The following is a 21,614-nucleotide window of genomic DNA, read 5'->3' on the forward strand; positions in this document are numbered from 1 at the left end:
TTCTCTCTGTGTTCTCCCCATGTTTTCTCCATGTTCTCTTTGTGTTCTTTCTGTGTTCACTCATCTTTCTCGCAATGTTCTCCCCCATGATATGGCTGAGTTCGCTCCATGCTCTTTGTGTTCTGTCCGTGTTACGCAGGATCCCTCTGTGTTCTCTCCATGTTCTCTCTGTGTTCTCTCCATGTTCTCTCTGTGTTCTCCTCATGTTTTCTCCATGTTCTCTCTGTGTTCTCTCCATGTTCTCTCTGTGTTCTCCTCATGTTTTCTCCATGTTCTCTCTGTGTTCTCTCCATGTTCTCTCTGTGTTCTCTCCATGTTCTCTCTGTGTTCTCCCCATGTTTTCTCCATGTTCTCTCTGTGTTCTCTCCATGTTCTCTCTGTGTTCTCCCCATGGTTTATCCATGTTCTCTCTGTGTTCTCCCCATGTTTTCTCCATGTTCTCTCTGTGTTCTCTCCATGTTCTCTCTGTGTTCTCCCCGTGTTTTCTCCGTGTTCTCTCTGTGTTCTCTCCATGTTCTCTCTGTGTTCTCTCCATGTTCTCTCTGTGTTCTCCCCATGTTTTCTCCATGTTCTCTTTGTGTTCTTTCTGTGTTCACTCATCTTTCTCGCAATGTTCTCCCCCATGATCTGGCTGCGTTCGCTCCATGCTCTTTGTTCTGTCCGTGTTACGCAGGATCCCTCTGTGTTCTCTAGCTTCCTCTCACAGTCCACTGACACGCAGTGAAGCTGACTGCTCTCTCTAAATTGCCTGGGGTGTCTGAATGCCCTGTGAGGGTCTGACCCCCTGTCTAGCTTTGTGCCCTATGCCACCTCCCCTCCCCATCTGGATATCAAAATGGTTGGATGGATGGGTAGGTAGGTACAGCAAAAATATCTCAGTACAGAAACACAACCAGCAGGGAGGGAATGTCTACAGCAAAACGAGCTTCTGTAAGCGAGATGGGACTGGCTGTGGCGTGATTTATATCCTGTGCTGGCCGGGGACAGCGGGGCAGGCGGCGCTGGGAGAGGCGTGATGGACAGGATGGGGTCAATGAGGAGTTCCAGCAGGAGCAGTGGGATGAAGCTGCCGGCCTCCTCCTTCCCCACTTCCCCGAAATTCCAAGTCACACGTTTCCACATGAAGCCAATTCCTCTCTCAGCCTCTCTCAGCCACTTTCCGAACATCGCGGAAGCCGGGGGGCACTGGAAGCTCTGCCGGCGAAGCAGGGACTGCATTACTAACCCATTTACAGGGAAGCGATCATAATAAAACGCAAAATGTATAATACGTTTATAAATTCAAACTAACACGTGTTAAGCGTGCAGGTAATTCGTTCTTACATAAAATGGAACGTTCTGCATTTCTGGGGCGCTAAACGTCAATAAATGGAAAACGAAACGCAAATTTGTTTTTATTTCTGCAGCTTGTCGGTACGGCAGACATCGTTTCTTTTTAAACAGAGCTCGGGGAGATTTGCAGGGCGGGGGGGGGGGACCTTCATAGGCAGTTCCCATAAGCATGCTGGAGGCACTGTGTGGTGTCAGGGAGGGGCGATCCACTGCCAATAAGGATAGTATGACATTTATTAAGTTTGTGGTAAAACTCCATGAAGCGACAAACAAAAATGGGTAACACTTAACATTCAGTTCACCTTCATAACGCATTCATAGAACATTCAGTGCACCTTCATAACGCATTCATAGAACATTCAGTGCACCTTCATAACGCATTCATAGAACATTCAGTGCACCTTCATAACGCATTCATAGAACATTCAGTGCACCTTCATAACGCATTCATAGAACATTCAGTGCACCTTCATAATGAATTCATAGAACATTCATAAGCAGCATGCAAGTACACCTTAACATCCTAACATCCCTTAATTAATTATATACATTAATAAGAAACATTACATGATTATACAATTATAATGTTTGTTATTGTTATATAATGTTTGTTATTAATGTATATTACAGCTGTTAAGGGATGTTAGGATGTAAAGGTATACATGCATGCTGTTTGTGAATGTTCTATGAATACTTAATGAATACATTATGAAGGTGTACTGAACGTTTTCTAAATGCAATATAGAAGCACGTTTGCAGTGGTGGAGGGTGGACTTAGCCACCATGTTATCACTAATATTTCATATGAGGGTGTATTTCTCCAGTAACCTCACACCCAGAAAAGGTGTGGGGACGCTCCCCCTCCATTTGTGTTAGACACCCTTCCTCTACCCCCCCCCCCCCCCCCCCCCCCCCCCCAGGAAGCTTTCCCAAATCAACGGTGCAAGCCTTTTTTCTGGAAAATTCCATAAAGCTAAATTTCCTTTACTTCCTCTCCTTCATTTTCTGTATCACCTTTCATTGTGAAAACTTACAGTAATGTTTTAATAAACTAAGAAGCACATTTAAAATGCAGCACATAAAGTAGCGGAGGGATTAGCACAGCATGTAGCCCCTCCCTGAATGGATAAGAGAGGCCACTTTGCACTACAGGATCCAGATTGACCCAGAACATCACGTATGAAGGCATCCCTACATCTGCACTCCCAAACACAGCAGCTCCCTGATGGATTTTTGTAACCAAAAACTGCATCCTCCTCCATTCTGCTCTGGTGAGATGCAGGGGGGGGGGGCGCAGATTTAAGCCAGAAATATCCGTGCCCAGATAGGAGATGCACCAAAGAAAACGAGTGAACCCCTCCCTCCCAGAGCCAGATAATTCTGAAAAGCCCTTCTGCCCCAAAAACACATGACCCCCGCCTCCTACCCCCCCACTGACCAGCACAAGTCCCTGGTCAGGTCTGTGACGGGGCTGCTTAGAACTTAAAGTCTCAGCCAGCTTCTGAGGAACGTTTTCTGAAAGATTGAGTTCAGCCAGGCGTTTTTGGGAAAACGGAAGAAACAAATGTCTCAGCCTTTATTTAATGGAAGAACATCGTATCTGATCTTCTCTGAAATGAATAATGGGAAACTTTGCTCCCAGCAAGAGGAACTGGAACAGAGGCGGGGGGGGGGGGGGGGGGCAGTTAATCTGACAGAGCTGCTCTGTCTCCACAGAGAGTCACTTTTTTTAACCCGCTTGTTTTATCGCTGAGTTAATCCACAATGGGCAGGTAAGCAGATTAGCTTGCTCACTCATCAAAAAAATGGATTAACGGGCCTGTTTTTCCAGAGACGCAGCTGAGACACACTGTGGAGGAAACCGGCCATCTGATGGCTCTTGGGAAAGGCTCCGGCCACGGCCCCCGGCACCAGGGGGTACCGGGGCACCTTCCAGGTCCACAGACACATGGGGAGGGGGGGGCAAGGGATTTGGGTTTCAGGGAAGGGGCTAAAATCAACAGCAAAACATTACACGTTAAAGGACACTGGCAAAGATAATCCTCAGGGCTTGACACTTTAATTTCACCCGAGCTTCGAAACATCACAGCGATGTGCAACTGAGCAGCGCTGAACGTGCCCCCCACCACCGCATGCACAGCAACACACTGTGAAACCCCCCCCCCCCCCGCATCAGCTGCAGTCTCACTGCCAAATCAAGCACCGTTCAAGGACACAGACCATCCAAAAAAGGCCGAATGTTGTACATCATTTATACTATAACATACATTATATACATTTAAAAACACGAGTGAATGTGGGGTGGGGGGGGCTAGTGAGTCGAGGAGACACTGTTCTGCCCCGGCTCTGCTTTTTGCTTCTGTGATTAACGTTTCTCCTTTTCGGGTGGGGGGCACACAGGGGAAAAGGAAAACAGTTATAAAGATCAAACAAACGAAATGTAGCTTCAGGGACCTGAAAACCAGACAGATCAGGACTGTGATAAGGAAGAGAAGGAGGCTTAGATGGAGACGCTGGGAAGTACGGATCAGGGGGTGGACAGGTGACTCAAGCCCCGCCCCTTTTAACATGTATCCCCACATGCATTTGTGTCCTCCTGGCTCCCTTACAGAGCTCTCCTATGCATCTGAATGGATCACATGACATCTGGAGGGATCACATGACATCTGGGCTTCTATTTACAATTAAATCCTGAAGAGTCATTGATGAATGGAGTAGGAATACTCCACCTTCCCGCCCCCCGCCGCCGTCTCGACAGATGATGAATGAGTCTCCTGGCCGTCACCCAGCTGTCTCGGGGCAGCACAGGAATGCTGAGAGGGTAGTTGAGCTGGGACAGGGGACAGCGTACAGACCCTGGGCTGTAGCTTCGGGTTGTTTTTTTTATATTATCACGGTAACCCCCCCCCCCCCCGACTCCCCACTACCACCCCCAAAGCTAATGGACGTCCTGCTATCGGAAAAACCTATTTAAGTCCACTCACCGCAGAACAGTCGTCACTGTGGAAAGCACTAGTCCTTATCTACGACAGCCTGACCCCCCTCCTTCCCCCACAGACATCTGTGAGATTCCCTCAAAAAGAACACTGCTAACAACAGAGTTCGGTGTTGATTTAGTCCCAGAGTTCAAGGTAGTGTTCCTAAACACTGTTGTCATGAGTCTCACCTCATCAAATAGGCGTGCCCTTAAGCTGTATGCCCTTACCATCTGAGCCCCTGTGTGGGGTGTATTTATAATCAGAGAGCAGGAAAAAGCCAACCCCCACCCCGCAGAGGTCCGACGTGAAGGAAGAAATCTGTCCCACAATGACACAAACCTCATAATGCCTTCCTCCAGACTGAGGGGGCCGGAACCCGTAGCCTGGGCAGGGAGAAGGCCTGCCGAAATGGCCGGGCTCATACCAAAGAGGGCAGGCTCCACTGGGCTAGAGATATTTTTGGGGCCCTACCTACACTAAATATTTTGCAGTATAAAAATTACTAAGTGCTAAACATATCAGCTTCAAGGATTCCGAGTCAACCAGAGTACGTTTCTCACTATATCAGCACTGTGTGGCTTACAGAATGGCTTACAGAGTGCCGTCACTAAGCAAGTTCAGAAGACAATCAACTACAGAATCTTATTGCGAAAAATCTGCAAAAGCGGGAACATCAAATACTCAAATCAAGCCATAAATAACGACAAGTGCGAACTTGTACCGAATACTTATTCCCCAAGCACTCCGAACAGTTTCTAAATGAAACTAGCTTGTAAATTCATTTTAACATAAAGGTAAGACTTTATACAAACACCTGCAGAGATCTGTAGCTGATGGCTTATAAGAGCCTGCCCCCCGCCACTCAGGTGCCAGGTATTGTTGATTCCATGTGACGTACTGAGTGATTCTTCCTTGTCCTCCATTCAGCCCTGACCCAGCCTACCTGCGAGCGCCTGTCTTTGTCCCAACTCCCCAGATCCCTGCCGTGTGTGATCCCCTGTCTTATGCCACCTTCATCAGACTGACCTGCCCAGCTTCTACGAGCCTTTGCTCTGTGACCATGATCAAGCACGCCAATTCTGTTTATAGCCATCCGCGTAATAAACCATTGAGGATTCAGAGCTTTGTGCCTCCCCAAGTGTCTTGTGGTGTAACAGCAGCAAAGGTGCCTTCCTAATGCATTATAATGGACTCATAAAGTATTATAAACATGGCTATAACTGTTTATAAAAAGATAAAACATCTCATCTATAATGCACTATATACATTTCTGACAGCACATCCACGTACGTTTAAATCAACTAAGGTACTTACAAAGAATATAAAATATTTACATACAAAAAGCTGCCATGTAAGATTATCTTGGGGCCCCTACAGCTTGAGGCCTCCTTCAGCTCGGGGCCCCAGTTAGCCCTTGCTAAACCCCGACCATGCAAACAGCACTTGCTCACAAGGGGACGAGCACTGGAGTAGAATATTGCAGTGCGCTGATATTGCAGTGATAAGGGGCAATTTGTGCCACGTTGCCAGGGATCATGTGGGAAAGCACTCCGAATGACCAACGGCACTTTCCAAGCCGCACACACAGAACACGGAACATGCACACGCGTGTAAAGCGCACAGGCACATCAACCGCGTGTGTGATTCAGCTTCTGTAACACATCGATCACGGACATTAGCCAACGAGCAGGTGGAGTTTGATCTCCCACCTCGATGGTGGTTCATCTTAATTACCAACATTGCATCAGCAATCAAACCATTAATAGGCCCCCCGGGGTCGGGCAGGGGAGTGACGGATGGCGGGGGGGGTTTGTCCAGCGCTGCCCGCTAAAATGGATGAAGGCAAGTGTCACTGGCAGCCCGTGGACAACAGGAACTTGCACATCGATTCGATTCACTCAGAGCAAATGTCCCGGAAAAGCAACATACAGATGTCAGAGTGGAAGTGATTACCCAGAACGACTGACATATCCAGTAGCTCTACGCTCCGGCGCTGGAAAGGTTAACTGCCTCTTCCAGATCGGAACGTGGGGTTAGAAACTCAGCACAGGCCTCAGACATCCGTCTTGCCAAGAGCTGCTGGCTTTTTCAAATAATCAAACAGCAGCTAATTACCTCACGCAGGGGATGATGATGCACACAACACCTAAATACATCAACGGGCGATATGTCTGGACACTGGTTGTTATGGTAATGATTGCAGTGTGCTGTCTGCCTCAATTGTACGTTGCTTTGGATAAAAGCATCCACTAAATATGCTAAAATGTGAAATGTAATGAGCAGCCGTTTACCGGCTAGGTGGCTAAATGCTCCTTAAAGCGCGCGGCGCTCGGCAGCTGAAATCGCAGTCACGAGATTTTTATCGAGATGAATGAATTTTGCTTTATTGAAATTCTCAGATTCTGAATTTTTGAAGCGGAGTATGTGTGATGAGAATGATAAGAGGTACGGTAGGGTAACGTTGGGAGGAAATATTCAGAATCCTACAGATCTGTGCACGGGCCAGTCCCACGCTGCCTCGTTATCTCACTGAAAAGAAGAATTCATTAAGGATCGGAAATGACAGGACTCACACGAGAGCCGGTGAAGACACTCAGGGCACCATGAACGTTAAAGATGTTTACAAATGCCATAGATTGGAAGCACTTTTGCGGTCCCCCACGGGGGGGGGGTGGGTGAAATCTTGGCCCGAAATAGGGAGCGTATCACAGTAACGGCGCTCCCGCTGCCCTGAGCGTCCCGTTCCTAAGCACGAGAGAGAACACGATAAGCCATGTGCTTCATAGCCTCGCGGAGATGTTTACTATCAGGCTGAAACAGGATAGTGCACAAGAGTCATTATCTTAATGAACACGGAGCCAACGAACAAAGACACGCACTCTGCCGAGCCGTCCACGCGGTCGTATCAGCAGCGCGGCCTGGTTTACTCATTATTTTACGTGCCTCTCTCATACTCTCATGATGCACATTATCACAGCAAACCGCAGGCAGATTCATCTCCAAGCATGGAGGGTCACATCCCTGCCGCTCATTACTGCTGAGGTCTCATTAGCCAAGCATGGCCACTTTCAACACATCACAACTCATTTTTTTGACAATTGTGACCCGCCTCCCTCGGCTGATTAGTTCTGGTCATGATTACAGCAGTCTGTTTCATATGTGAGCCCCCCCTGTTTGAAATGCTAATGGTATCTTCCGGTTCCATTAATTTTTAGAAGCAGAGAGGACCACTTTCATCTGAGTTTTGTTTCAGTCTTTCCGGCGTGTCGCCCTTCCGGCTGTATAATGCTTGTCTCCAACATGCGTAAAGGGGTGCTTGATGCAAGCCGGGGGGGGGACAGGGGGGTTACACTATTAAGGGAACACAGGATGAAACACAGCAGTGCCTCAAAAATAAAACAAGATGGCCACCCAGATTTTGTCATTAACACCCATGGCTTTCCCGGTTTTTTCAAGCAAACTTTGCAGTTGAGAGGGGAATTTCACTGTTTGCCATTTTTATGAAACTAAGCTCACCCCACCCCACCACCCCCATCGATGACGACAAGTAGGGGTTGCTACATAAGGAGATCGCGGGACTCCATAAGCCTGCTGCAGTCCTGTGGCCACTCACAGGACGAGAACAAGCCTCTACACTGGAAAAGTCACATGACGAAATCCAGTGAGACCCAGAAGCCGCTCGCCTGTCGCCCTGTTGCTCTGGCCCTTTGCCCCACCCTCCCCCATTACTCCAGCATCTGTGATATTAGACTAAACTACATCAGTTATGAATTGAATTTTCCAGGTGAGCAGATGGTTTGGACGCAGTAGCCGTCCCGCTTTCGATGATGCTATGGTTCCAAATTCTGAGCCCAGCTTTTCTGTGCTGCCATACGGAAGCTGATTTTTTCTGGCCCAGAGCCAGTTTTTTTGCAGTGGAAATGCACAGAACCAGTTCTGAATTCGGTAAGAGTCCAACTCCAGCATTGCAGCAATAATCATATTGGGACAGAGACACACCCGTCCGCCCCCGCAATTAAGATGCACAGGTGTCTGGGTGGGGGTTGCAACAAAAGAATGTTTACCCATTTACAGTAACTGGACTCTCAAGCAAATCGCACAGTTCTGGAGAGTTCTGGTGTCAGTAGAATGACCCCTGCATTCCTGTCCCACAGACTAAGACCGAGAGGGAGTCAATATCTCCCTCAGGGGGCCCGGCTGCAGATTAGAGTCGGAATTATGGGTGTTCTCTCTCCGGCATCTGCATAAATCTGACGGGAAAATCCAGTTACTGGGTTTAACCTGGAGAAATAAGACAGAAAGGGGTCTGACTGTGAACGCGGCCCAGCTTGCAGCGCAGCCCGCAGGGGCTAATCGCTACATGCTATCAAGCCTCGTCGGAAAGCCATTCTAACAATAATTCTGGAGCTTCTGTTGCAGGACAAGGGGGAGCATCTGTGCTCGAGCTGTGGAAGGCTGGGGGCAAAGCCAGAGGCAGCTGTGAGTGCATCCCAGGTATGATTACTGTATCTGAAATACTGTGAGCTAAGGAAGGGCCTTCGATGTCAGGGGGCGGAACAAAGTCAGGTGACATTCTTTCACCCACGTCATTGGCCCTGATGCCCAAAATGGCCACCCTGTGTTTGCTCTCCTCTCCTCCATCTCATCCTAACCATCTCACCTGCCGTGTCACATCGCACTGCTTCATATACCTGAAGCCCAGAGACTTCCGACTACATGTGTAAGCTAAGTGTGGCTTAGCTTAGAGAGGGACCAAGAGGTCAGGAGCTAGCGGGGTGCCGGAGCTTCACTGGGCTGGGGGAGGAAAGCGGAAGCCGACAGTGTCTCTGGCTCCTGTCACGCGACGTCAGGGCGCAGCACCTGCTGTTATGCGCGTCGTAACAGAACACAGACGTCTTCAGGACGGTCTTCAGAGATGTTAGCGGTCTGCGGAGAGCACAGCATGCTGATCCACCACGTGGCAGCCATTTGTGACGGATAATAATGAAAATGGGGTGGTGGGGAGGGGGGGGGGAGTTAAAATGGGGGTCTGGCTTGTTTCAGTGTTATGAGGTGTTAAGTTACATTTCCTGATTAGAAAATAACATATCATTGCTGCAAACGTGAAGGAGACTAGGCAGGTTGGCCTTCCGTCTAGGCCCCTCTCATTCACTGAATTAACTACACTCACCTGTCTGAGCTTTGCCCCCCCCAAATGTGAATGATATGGGAACTAAAACAACACAAAATACTAAATGTGCATCGTTATGCAAACCCGCGAGGGCAGTGTCACGGCGTAGTGCCACTTTTCACAGATGCTGCTGAGTGACTCTCCCTTAAGCCCCCCCACCCAACCAACCAACCAACCAGTCAATGAGGCAACATTCCGAATCGCTCAGGGGCAGCTGATGATGAAGGTTTTTGTGGACAATTCCAAACAGTGTAATAAATAAGAGCGAGGCTGGTTGTATAACCTTTTCCAATATTAAAAATGTCAGCCGTGAAATAGCAGCGCGGTAACAGCCCTGACTGCGTGCTGCCCAAGCCTGAGCGGCGCATTGCTGACATCCCTCCGTCCTCAGGCCCCTCTGCCCCTCTGCCCGCCGCGGCAAACCAGCCCCCAGACACCACGGGTCAACCCGGGCTTCCGCGAGGCAGGCTGAGCTCAGTATCTATGTTCGGTATCTGCCTGTTTTCACCCCTCCAGCCCCCCACCACTATTCCTATCTTCCTTTTCACCCCCCCCCCACCAAAGTGGACATCGCATATAAAACGTGTAATAACCAATGCATACCGTCACTGGTTCCTCTGGGCATATCTTTCCGTGCTCACCCCCCCACCCCTGCCTGATGGTTCGCCCGGCTCGATTCCGCCAGCGATTCCGGCAGTGGCGCCCTCGTTAGGCCGTTGCTGACACGTGGGCACAGTGGGACCCATGGGTTAGCGTGCGAGCAGATGGTGCTTTCAGAGATGCTGAACACAGGATCCCACCATCATCCACTGAAAATGCCGCCACCCCCTCCCACTGCTCCCCTCCCATCCCAAACGACTCTGAAAGCAGAAAGATGATGGGATGCGGCTGTCCGCCCACTCACGTGCAAATGCCAAGGGCCGCACTGCCGGAGCTGACAGCTGGAGAGGTATCTGAAATCAGGCAGTCACCCTCCCTCCCTAAGTCACGAGAAACAAGTACCCAGCATCCCCCAGTGAGGATGTCAGACTCGTCCTGGCCATCGCCAGGGTTCCCTCAATGATTTAAGGCACTCATTTTGTGACAAGACACGGCCCCTGAGGTACACATGGATGCTGAACACAGGTACATGCTGAACACAGCCAGATACTGAACACAGATACTAAGCACTTTTACTGAACGCAGCCAGATACTGAAAACTGTTGGATATTGAACACAGATACTGATCACAGATATTCCACTGAGCACAGATACTGAACACAGATACACATATTCTGAACACAGAGACGCCTGCGATGTGTGGCCATGAGTCCATGTTTCAGCCGCACCAGGCTCAGGGACGATCAGCGCGCGTCTCTCTAACAAGAGTGGCCTCTTTTCCTGTGGCACAAATGGAACGCCCCCGCCCACCCCCCTCTACTCACAGAGAGCTATGTCACCGGCACCCAGGGGAAGAGCGAGTCCCCACAAACCAGCATCCTCCATTAAATGTCCCATGCCATGCGGGTGCCCAACCCTTGAGAGACATCAGGAGGTAAAAACAAAAACCAAATCACCTTCCCCAGCCTTTTTCCCACCCACTGTCCTCTCCACACTGATAGCAGGCAGCATCATTTCACTGAGTTTAGTAAAACCCAATTTCTCAAGCTAGGGTTAATTTTAGCATTAGGGTTATCATTGGCATTAAGCTTAGCATTAGCATTAGGGTTAGGGTTAGCGTTAGCATTAGGGTTAGTGTTAGCGTTAGCATTAGGGTTAGTGTTAGCGTTAGCATTAGGGTTAGTGTTAGCATTAGCATTAGGCTTAGTGTTAGCGTTAGCATTAGGGTTAGTGTTAGCGTTAGCATTAGGGTTAGTGTTAGCGTTAGCGTTAGGGTTAGTGTTAGCGTTAGCGTTAGGGTTAGTGTTAGCGTTAGCGTTAGGGTTAGTGTTAGCGTTAGCGTTAGGGTGACACGTAAAGCTCTGACTTTGCAGATGTGCCAGTGAGGTCTGAGTATCACCGGCACTGCAAAATATGGCCTTTCAAATTTAAGATAAACTGTTTCTCTTTTGAAACAAGATGGCCTGAAACTAGCAAAAACATCTGCCAGTGTAATAAAAAAAATTGTAATTGGTAAGATTTCCTAAAATAAGACAATATGCCTACATGCAAGGAAATTAATGTTATTGATCAGATTTGTTGTTTGTCAGTTTATTAATGAAAATAGAATTTTGTCTATCCATCCATCCATCCATTTTCCAAACCGCTTATCCTACTGGGTCGCAGGGGGTCTGGAGCCTATCCCGGAAGCAATGGGCACGAGGCAGGGAACAACCCACTCACACACCACTCACTCTCACATGCATACCTACGGGCAATTTAGCAACTCCAATTAGCCTCAGCACGTTTTTGGAGTGTGGGGGAACCAGAGTACACGGAGGAAACCCCACGACGACATGGGGACTCCACACACAGGTGACCCAGGCGGAGACTCGAACCCGGGTCCCAGAGGTGTGAGGCAACAGTGCTAACCACTGCACCACCATGCCACCCTGAATTTTGTCTAAATATAAGAAAATTATACTTGCTTACAATTTCATTTTTTGCAGTGTGACCGACACCCAACACCAGGACGGTTAGGCCCCCCCACAATCATGTTAATTAGAATCAGTGTTCCAGTCGGGTTGGGGTGCTAGAAATGAAGGGTCGGTCTCGATTAACAGAAGCAAATAGGAGCAAGAGGCGGGGGGCCATGACCGTGCCCACGGGCGCCATGACGCGGGGTTAATGCGAATCACATGGTATCTCTCTCCACCCCCGTCCGTCTTCTGCCAGCTGACCGGGAAATCAGTGGCAGCATAGTAGTAACTAATTGACAAATGAGTTAACAGAGATATTCATGTCTGCGGTGGGGGGCCGTAGTTGCTGCTTTCTCATTTAAAACATTTACACGTTTAGGTGGGTTGACATGGACCCCCCTGCCAAATTAATTTTGCTTCCACACAGCGCCTCCTAGTGGTTTCCCGGCCTTCCCTCGCCCAATTCGCCCCCCACAAGATGGCACAGTCCAAATACAGGGGGGGGGGTGTTGTTGTGACCTGGCAGCCTGGCTGGACCTCTGCAGGGTCACAGTCATACTGTGGGATAACACGCCTCTGTACTCCTCTGTGACATACCTCCTCCTGGGCTGTTATCTTTCCTTAAAACAACGATAGCAAGAGCTGTACTTGATTACTGGCATTTTGCTTAGGAAAATTACACGCTTCATGTAATAAAACGGCACACACAGCCATGTCGCCCCGCTCCGCTGCCACCCGGGTTGGCATTTCCCAGACAGCTAATTATCCGGGCCTGTTTCCGCGGCGATGACACGCTCATTGTTGGAGGGAAGAGGGCTCCGGAATGCACAAAACGAAATCGGTCAAAACTATTGTTGTGAACTTGCGCCGCCCCCCCCCCCCCGCTCCGGTTCCCCGTAATTGTACCGAACTCAATAGCTTGGGTCCTACTGGCATTTTGTGAAGTCTCTCTACTCAGGCTGACCCTTTTCCGGCGAGGAGGGATTGTGCGCCACATCATCCGAGACGGTTGTTTAATAAAAATAATGAAACGCCACAGAACCAGCATCACACTGTGGTGTGCATCCCGGCTTGCCCTGCCCCGGCGAGCAGCTCCCCCAGCGTTTGTCAAGGTCCATGCTTGCGGCCTTTTCCGGGACCCACCCAGCGTTCCGCCATACCCCATCTCATTCCACTCTTGCTCACACATTTGCATTCCATCATCCTGTCTCCATGGCAGCTCCTCTTCTCTGGCTGCGACGTGCCAGGCTGACGGGAACGCCGCCGGTACCGGACAGGTCCGCTTCGAGCCGGCCAACGCGAAAAGCCCCTAATGTGTCCTATTTATATAACCTTCTGTAGGTTTAAAACAGACTGGAAACAGCGGCACGTTAATCACGTCAATATTAAGCGGATCCCCAGAGAGATCCCCCCATGGAATCACTTTGGCTGCTGGAAAAAAAGGAAAAGATCCTCTCCATTCTGGGAGGACTGATCTGCTGAGCGGGCAGTGCAGCTATTAAACGGGAGACAGGGATACTGGGGGGTGGGGGGAGGGATAAACACAGACAAGCTGGAACGGAGGAAATGAAAAGATCATCCACAGGCCAGACGCAAGTTACAGTCATGGATGGGACACTAGATCGACACACACACACTCACACGTGTGAAATGTCAGACAGGGAAAAGCAAACAGCAGAGCAGGACAGCAGAATTTCCGGGGGCAGCCATGTTGAGTTAGGAATTCTGTGTGAAATTGCTCATACATCCATAATTGATGTGGCTGACCAGCACGGGAGGACATCCATCAGGCGGGCAGCACCTACTCCGAATCTGCAGTGCATTAAAGATATTTTTGGGTGGTTTTTTTTGGAAAGTGAATATGGCATGAGAAACAGGGATCACACTAACAGCTCTGTCTCTACGCCACTCAGCAAGGCCCCGTCCTTAATGGAGACTCATAACTACCCCCTCCCACCCAGCAAGGCTGCTCTTTCCATCTATAACGGGTGGGCATAGACCCCCCCACCAGGAAGGAAAGCAGGGGAAAATGCATGGCACTCTCCTCCCAGATGGTGTAATCATTTGGTCTGCGCAACTGGCACCCACTTCAGATGTGGAGGAGGGAATTCACAAGAGGCCTTTCAAATGACAGCAAGCTCAGCCAAGCCCCCCACCAGCCCCCACCCCTAGGGCTCTAAAGACTCTCGACGGCTGATTGGAAAATGATCCCCCTGCTGAGGACGGAGTGACTGTCACTTGATGAGTCTCTGAAGTCATGCAGCTCTGGGCGCCTGTTTTTCAGGATCGATTCATTCTGACTGTCTGAATTTCACCCACATGGGGGTGTATGATGAAAAAAGTCCTGCGTAACACCTTAATGACACCCTAATAACACTTTCCTAAGATCAAGTACTCCCAACACCCAACACAAGGCCCCTTCCCTCCCAACACCCAACACAAGGCCCCTTCCCTCCCAACACCCAACACAAGGCCCCTTCCCACCCAACACCCAACACAAGGCCCCTTCCTTCAAGCCCCAACACAAGGCCCCTTCCCACCCAACACCCAACACAAGGCCCCTTCCCTCCCAACACCCAACACAAGGCCCCTTCCCTCCCAACACCCAACACAAGGCCCCTTCCCTCCCAACACCCAACACAAGGCCCCTTCCCTCCCAACACCCAACACAAGGCCCCTTCCCTCTCAACACCCAACACAAGGCCCCTTCCCACCCAACACCCAACACAAGGCCCCTTCCCACCCAACACCCAACACAAGGCCCCTTCCCTCCCAACACCCAACATAAGGCCCCTTCCCTCCCAACACAAGGCCCCTTCCCACCCAACACCCAACACAAGGCCCCTTCCCACCCAACACCCAACACAAGGCCCCTTCCCACCCAACACCCAACACAAGGCCCCTTCCCACCCAACACCCAACACAAGGCCCCTTCCCACCCAACACCCAACACAAGGCCCCTTCCTTCAAGCCCCAACACAAGGCCCCTTCCTTCAAGCCCCAACACAAGGCCCCATCCCTCCCAACCCAACACAAGGCCCCTTCCCTACAGCCCCAACACTGGCTCCATGTAGTGGGGTCACACCAGGGCCACAAAAGTACCTGTTCCTCCCCTTCTGGGTTTCAGGTCAGGGAGATCTGTGGGGGGGCCGGTGGTATTTTTGCAGAAGGTGTTTCATTAAAATGCTGAGCTGTATAATGGGCTGGTGGTGCAGAAATGGGGAGATCTGCAGAGCTGCTGGGGGGTGGAGGGGGGGTGTGGGAGCGCCTTTGGACTGCAGGACCTGAGTAATGAGCACTCCAGGGGAGCCTCGTATCGTCCCACACTGCATGCTGCACGTGCTGCCCCCCGCTGCTAAACACACACACACAGTAGACGCACACGCTCTAATGTGCTAATCCCTGCTTTTCTCTAAAATCCACTGAACGGCTCCACGGCAAAGGAGTCTCAGCATATCGCTGAAAGTTCATCTGCAATCATAACAATTATCTGCCACCTGTTTCATGAAAAAAATACATCATCACGACCAGTGGGAGTCCACACACACACACACACACACACACACATCCAGTCGAGTGTCATGGTGACACCGCAGAGGTGATGGGGGCGCCTGCTGACTCAGACTCATATCATCACCTTCCCAGCAGAATGAGCCACATCACTGGGTTTTGTCAGGGACCCTATAAATCGCATCGGACTGTAAACCCGTGGAAGGTTCCAATCCCCTGTGTGTGTGTGTGTGTGTGTGTGTGTGTGTGTGTGTGTGTGTGCATGAGACAGTAGGGCTGTCACATAGACTCCGGCCCCCACAGTATACAAACTCAGAGCCCGACACCCCTGGCCCGTGTGACATGGCCCTGCAGTGTGATACCACATCTAGGCGACACTGTGGTGACCTTTGACTTTGTGAGTCTCTCTGAAACAGTGACCTCTGACCTCGTGTGCCATGCTGAAGTGGTGACCTCTGACCTCGTGTGCCTCGCTGAAGCTTTGACCTCTGACCTTTTGTGTCTCGCTGAAGTGGTACCCTTTGACCTTGCGTGCCTAGCTGAATGGGTGACCTCTGACCTTGTATGCATCACGCATCTCTCACTGACAGAACCACAGCAGACGCCAAAGCCCAGTGGTAATCACTAACACGGACACACACATGCAACACAGCACAGCGCGTCCCAGACTCAAGCTTGTCACCCCCCGCCCCCCCATGCAGTGAGCACGCAGCTGGCTGCTCCTCACCCTGCTGCAGGGACTGGCTGATGCAGTTACAGCTTAACAGAACCAGGGCGCCTTCCCCGCACTCACTTGCTTCCCGCTTACAAAGTCAGTGACCCAGTTTTCTCAGTTTTGAGCTGCTGCTATTCCCAGGGGTGGGGGGACGCTATCCGTCTCACAGAGGAAGGTCCAGGACACAAATGCTGAGTCAGTGAGAGGACTGACAGGGTAACCCCTCAATGGTTTAACAACTTTACCCCACTGGGATCGAGCCTGACTTAACCTACAGCCACACTCTCACACCCGTGTGGATCCGAGTAGGTATGTACACACATCATTGCTGCTTTAATCTCCCCCCCCACAACCTGTGATGTCACCACAGACAAGCAGGGCGAGGTGAGGGGATGCAGGCCAGTCAGAGGCTGCATTTAAACTTGTGTCTGCAGGACAAATCACGTAGTGAAACGAAACATCCCTCACCGGGGCCAGCCAGCATCCTGTTTGTCTCAGGGACACTTTCTCGATGCTTCTTCTTTCTCAGCCGTGAAAAAGGTGCTCTGCTTCCCATTTCAGAATGCCCACCCCCCCCCCCCCGACATTCTTCCTTTCTTGACTGTCAGGCCCTGGAGCTGTTTACTTACAGCAACTCCTCGCCCCAGCCAGCCCCCATTGTGATTGTCAGAAATTCCCTCCTCTATTTCCCAGGCAGTCCATTTGGTCAGCATCCCCTACACTGAGGGGACATTTGGTCTCAACGTCCCCGCATCTGTTTCTGCCCCCCCATCCTCCTCACATCTCTGACCCTTTGCCATGAAAGTCTATCTGTGCTTTTCCGGCTAAATCTGAAAACTTTTTCATTAACTCTCGTTTCCTGGGCTCCTGCCATCTGCCCAAGAGAACAGCTCAGCCTGCGGGCGGCGTGACGGTCTGTCAGCTCCGGTTTACTGCATCCGTGGTGTGCCGGGGTACGCACCAGCGTGTGGCCATGTACCCCAGCACCGTGCCGAGCGAAAGTCCTACAAATCTACCTGACATGCCACCCACATGGATCCACCTCCTTTTCATGGGGCCTGTCATTTTGATTTCGTGCACTGAAGCAGTACCGCCCCCTTTCCCTCGCCCCCCCCTGCCCAGTGACCCCGCCTCCACGGTGCAGGTAAGTTCAGGCTCAGTCACACCGGCTGGAATGGGCCAGACTGCACGGTGCAAAAAAAAATAAAAAATCCAATAGGAATGGAAGGGAAAAAGCCACAGAAGATGCCGACGGACGTCACGAGTTGTGGGCTGTGGCGCCGCCCTGCAGGATGGTGATATACCGCATGTCTCCCTCCACGCCTGACCCACGCCCTTCACGTGAGGCACTGCAGCTAAACAGACACCGGATGCATTAAACCCCAACAGACAGGCTGCAAAACACAGACGCAAACATGGCAGTGGGTAAAATCCACGGCTTGATTTGGCAGCGTTTCCGGATATTTCACACTGTTCCTCCTGACACAAACATCGGCGCCGCCGTGAACGTCGAAGGTCCACATCAGCCGAATGACTCCCGTTATTTTCCCGAGTCGGAAGCTGGGACATCCTTGGATCTCATGCAATTCAGCACTTTCCGTGCATAAAAAGCACAAACCGAATGTCATTAAGAAAACTGTCCTGCACTCATTTTCATTTCAGTGACCTCACTGTCCCTCCTGCCTGCCAGTCCCCTGCCCCCCCCCCCCCCACCACATTCTCAGGGTGTCTAAGTAGAAATCGATGGAGCTTTCAATGTCCTCCTCCCCATACCCCACCTTATTCGCAGAGGCCTGGAGTCGATCTGGGGGGAAGCCAGAGCTGACTGCCCCTCCCAAGCCCCCCGCAGACCCACCCCCCCCCAGATTGTAGCACCTCTTCCCGCTCTCAGCATTAATGACAGAGTTAATGTGCCGTGACGACGCCCACAGGCTGGATGCAGAAAGCGCTAGCGTCCCCTGGAATCAGCACACCATCTGAGGAGAGTGAAGGGCGTGGGCTCGGACAGGCAGGGGGTGGGCAGGGGGGGGTGGGCAGGGGGCACAGGGGCAGTAAATGCGCAAATTGCTTCTCATTTTTCCAATTTTCTCCCATCTGTTCCTTGCACTACGCCAACCAAACAGACAACCTTTACCTCGCCGCTAAGAACTATTTTTACACCGCAGCGTGACCAGAACTGTCACTCGCAATGTTTATGCAGCGCCGGCAAAAGGCGACCCCCTCCGCAAGAGCCAGCCGCTTACCGTCCCTCCCCATAATAAGGTCTATGTCACCCTCGCTCTCCATCCCTCCCTAGGCCACCACGGTAGATTGCACCCCAGGCAGCAGAAGCAGTGGAGTAGCTCATCTCCAGACCGTCGCTGCCCTTTGGAGAGAGATCAGCGCGGTTCACGCTCCCGACCAAAGTCGGTCACTCTCGGAAAGTTTGCCTTAAGACATGGCTCAGTCTCTGCTATGACGGGCTACTTTTGCAGTGTGAGGGATACAGAGTGGGATTTTTACCCCAGGGGTTGTGGATTAGAGCTCTCTGCTACATACGATTACAATTGTGGGTATCCCGTCCACCACAGTAGCTCCGGCAGGGACACCGACATCCCTGGCAGTTTTCAAAGTGTCAGGCAGCCCATGGGAAGAAAACCTTGCACCCACCCCTTCAGATCCTAAATACCTGCTTACTCAGGCAGTGCTGTCCTACCTCTGTTCAGAAACACACACACATTGATCAAAGGAAGTTAAATTACTCCTTGGATAAATGGATAGACTAAACGCGTTTAATGTATTTAAATCAGGGTTTAATGTTGCGTTGGATTAGACAATTTACAGTACTTCTGCCAGAAACATTTCTGCGTGACCAAATAACTTGCAGCGGTGAGGTCTGAGTGATTGCGGATTAATTGCTTAGTCACATTGTTGGCTCTACTGTTTATTGTCTGCCTGGACGATTTGAGCACTCCCAGCTCTCCGGTAAAGCTGCCCTCACGACGCTCCCTTCTCGGCATTTTCCTCACCCTCAGCCCCGCTGGATACGCAGCCATTTCCCGGGGGAATTACCGAAAAGGGAAAGTCGTTCATATGGTTGAGCATGGAGCAGGGTGGCCGGGTTGCTCCAGTCACAACGCCATATACTGGCAAGTCTCTACTTAAGGTCACCATACAAAGCAGCTCTGTACCTGAACTCCGTACTCCGTACCCCGGGGGCTTCATTAGCGGGTGGCTGTTTTTAGGGCGCTGAACGGGAGCCTGGTAACCGACAGCACCTTCATCCGTCCCTTCGCTCCGCTCCCACCACTAAGTCTCTGTCACGCCGCGTTTATCTGGTCATTATTTCCGTGAGGCGGGATTTGACGACTAAAATTACAACCGTAAATGGAAAGTGAGCAGGGAACCGAATGAGTGCGACCTGACACAGTTATCACAGGGCAATGGTTCGGGTTTCCCTTTGATGTTTATTTAGATAATCATCATTACGCTTAATTGGTCATGATTAATTACAAGCCACGCTGCTTCGTCGTACCTTAAGCTGTTTTCGGAAACAAAATAGTTTATTACTGCTTATTGCGCGCCTGTATCCCAAAACTCAGCTGTAAGGAAATTATTTGTTTTCACTCATTTATTTCTTTTTTAATTTGTCCCCGGAATATAAAGTAAAACGAATCAAGTCTCTTTCCAGGAGTGCTGAGATACTGAAGTAAGAATAGTAAAACAGAACCTACGTCATAAATAAAACTCAGATGTTAAGGTTTTATAAAAGATCACTGCGAAGGAAACAGCCGAGCGCAATTAATGAAGCGGTTCGGACACGGCGGTAGGGATCCAGCCCGCTGCTTCGAGGCGCGCTCCTCAGCTTAAGCTGGAAGAGCATCAGCCAGGCGCCAGGGTGCTGAGATCCAGCCAGTCGGCCAGCATCGCTCCTCCTCCGTGCAGCCCATAAATGAGCAGCTCGGACACAGCAAGTTGCGCTTTCACTCACCTTTTCCAGCTCGGACGGCGCACAGCCCCACCGCCAGTAGAAGCGGCAGCAGGGATGATCGCAGCATCTTCCCGGAGACAGATCAAGACAGGGCGCGATGACCTCTCTCCTACTCCTCCTCCCAGCCTCCTCCTCTTTCCTTCTCTTCGGACCTCTTCTTCAAATTGCCACAAGCTGCACTTTTCTTTCTTTTCTTTTCTTTTCTTTTCTTTCTTCCTCTCCGTTCAGTAAAGCTCAGGTGATGCTCGGGCTGCGGGGTGAAGCGGAGCCGGGCGATAGCGCACCGCACAGCCGCTGCTCGCTGGCATCTGGCGGAGCGGCACCGCGGACCGGCGCACCGGGACCGGCTCTACGTCACTGGGAGGGATTTATTCATATTCATGTGGAATGCAATGGCTCTCCGTTAAAACGTCCCTCTCCCTGTTTCCCTGATTAGCATCTGCTGTTATTGTCCAGCGGAGCTGCCTGACACTCTCATACAGCGGGTTTGGTCTCGGTAGTAGGTAGCCTGCAACTTTTAATATTGTTTACCAAAATGATTCATGTTTCACTATTATTTTTATTGCAATCGTAAACGAAAATAAACCACCAATTGCGTAATTATTTTTTAAAAATGCATACAGTTTTTTGTCTATTACTAGGATGTTTTTAACTTAGATGCCAAGGTTTGGTGTCTATAAATCTCCATTTCCTACCGTTTCACATTTTAATGGGGCCCCGTGTGTATTTAGACTGTATACTTTTTCACACGTCCATCTGTATGTATACATTTAGAGAACATCCAGTTAATGTGGATCTCTCGCCTTGTTCTGTTCCGATTTGTGTGCACAGATATATAAGTAAACAAGTATGAAATCTCAGTTTAAACTGCGCTGGAGTGGTACCCAGCCAGAAGTCCGCATTGACTTGTAGACACTCTATATTGTAATGAAGATGGATGGAGTGAGCAGGAAGGTGGTAAATGGAGAGACCAGCTCATTGAGATTGCCTTTAAGAAAAAGGCGGGTGCTTTGTGTATTGTCGGCATAATGAGTGTTTTTGCAAATCCTTGAAAAGACGCGTATTTCACTGCAAACGGCGCACGTGCCTTTTCACATTCACATGGCATCCTCCTGACGTTGAGAACAAAATAATTTGTTTGTACTGCTCATTTGGGACAGTAAATGGCAGTGGAATGTGAATGAATGTAGTCAGTCTGGTAAAATGACCGGGAAATAAACTCATTCACAAGCAGTACATTTTCGGGGCGGGATAGAGAGAATGTAAAATCAGTATTTGGAAATCATGAACATCTATATTTATTCTGCATACGATCAACAATGAAAAAGTAATAGCAAGGAGGGTCGGTGGAATTGCAAAGTGGGAAACAAAGGCATTTATA

At 50.3% G+C, this 21,614-nt stretch overlaps 1 protein-coding gene across 2 annotated transcripts in view; it reads right to left on the reverse strand.

Moving 5' to 3' along the window:
- Positions 1–20,578, reverse strand: part of clstn2a (calsyntenin 2a) — a 131,783-nt gene extending 111,205 nt beyond the window's left edge. For both annotated transcript variants that reach the window (XM_048980967.1, XM_048980966.1), the window contains exon 1: positions 20,234–20,578. In XM_048980967.1, coding sequence (XP_048836924.1) covers positions 20,234–20,300 — 67 coding nt within the window. In that variant the 5' untranslated portion in view covers positions 20,301–20,578. The remainder of the gene's footprint in view (positions 1–20,233) is intronic.
- Positions 20,579–21,614: the final 1,036 nt, after the last annotated feature.

This window comes from Brienomyrus brachyistius, chromosome 17 (genome assembly GCF_023856365.1).
Source record: "Brienomyrus brachyistius isolate T26 chromosome 17, BBRACH_0.4, whole genome shotgun sequence".
Classification (NCBI taxonomy): Eukaryota; Metazoa; Chordata; class Actinopteri; order Osteoglossiformes; family Mormyridae; genus Brienomyrus; species Brienomyrus brachyistius.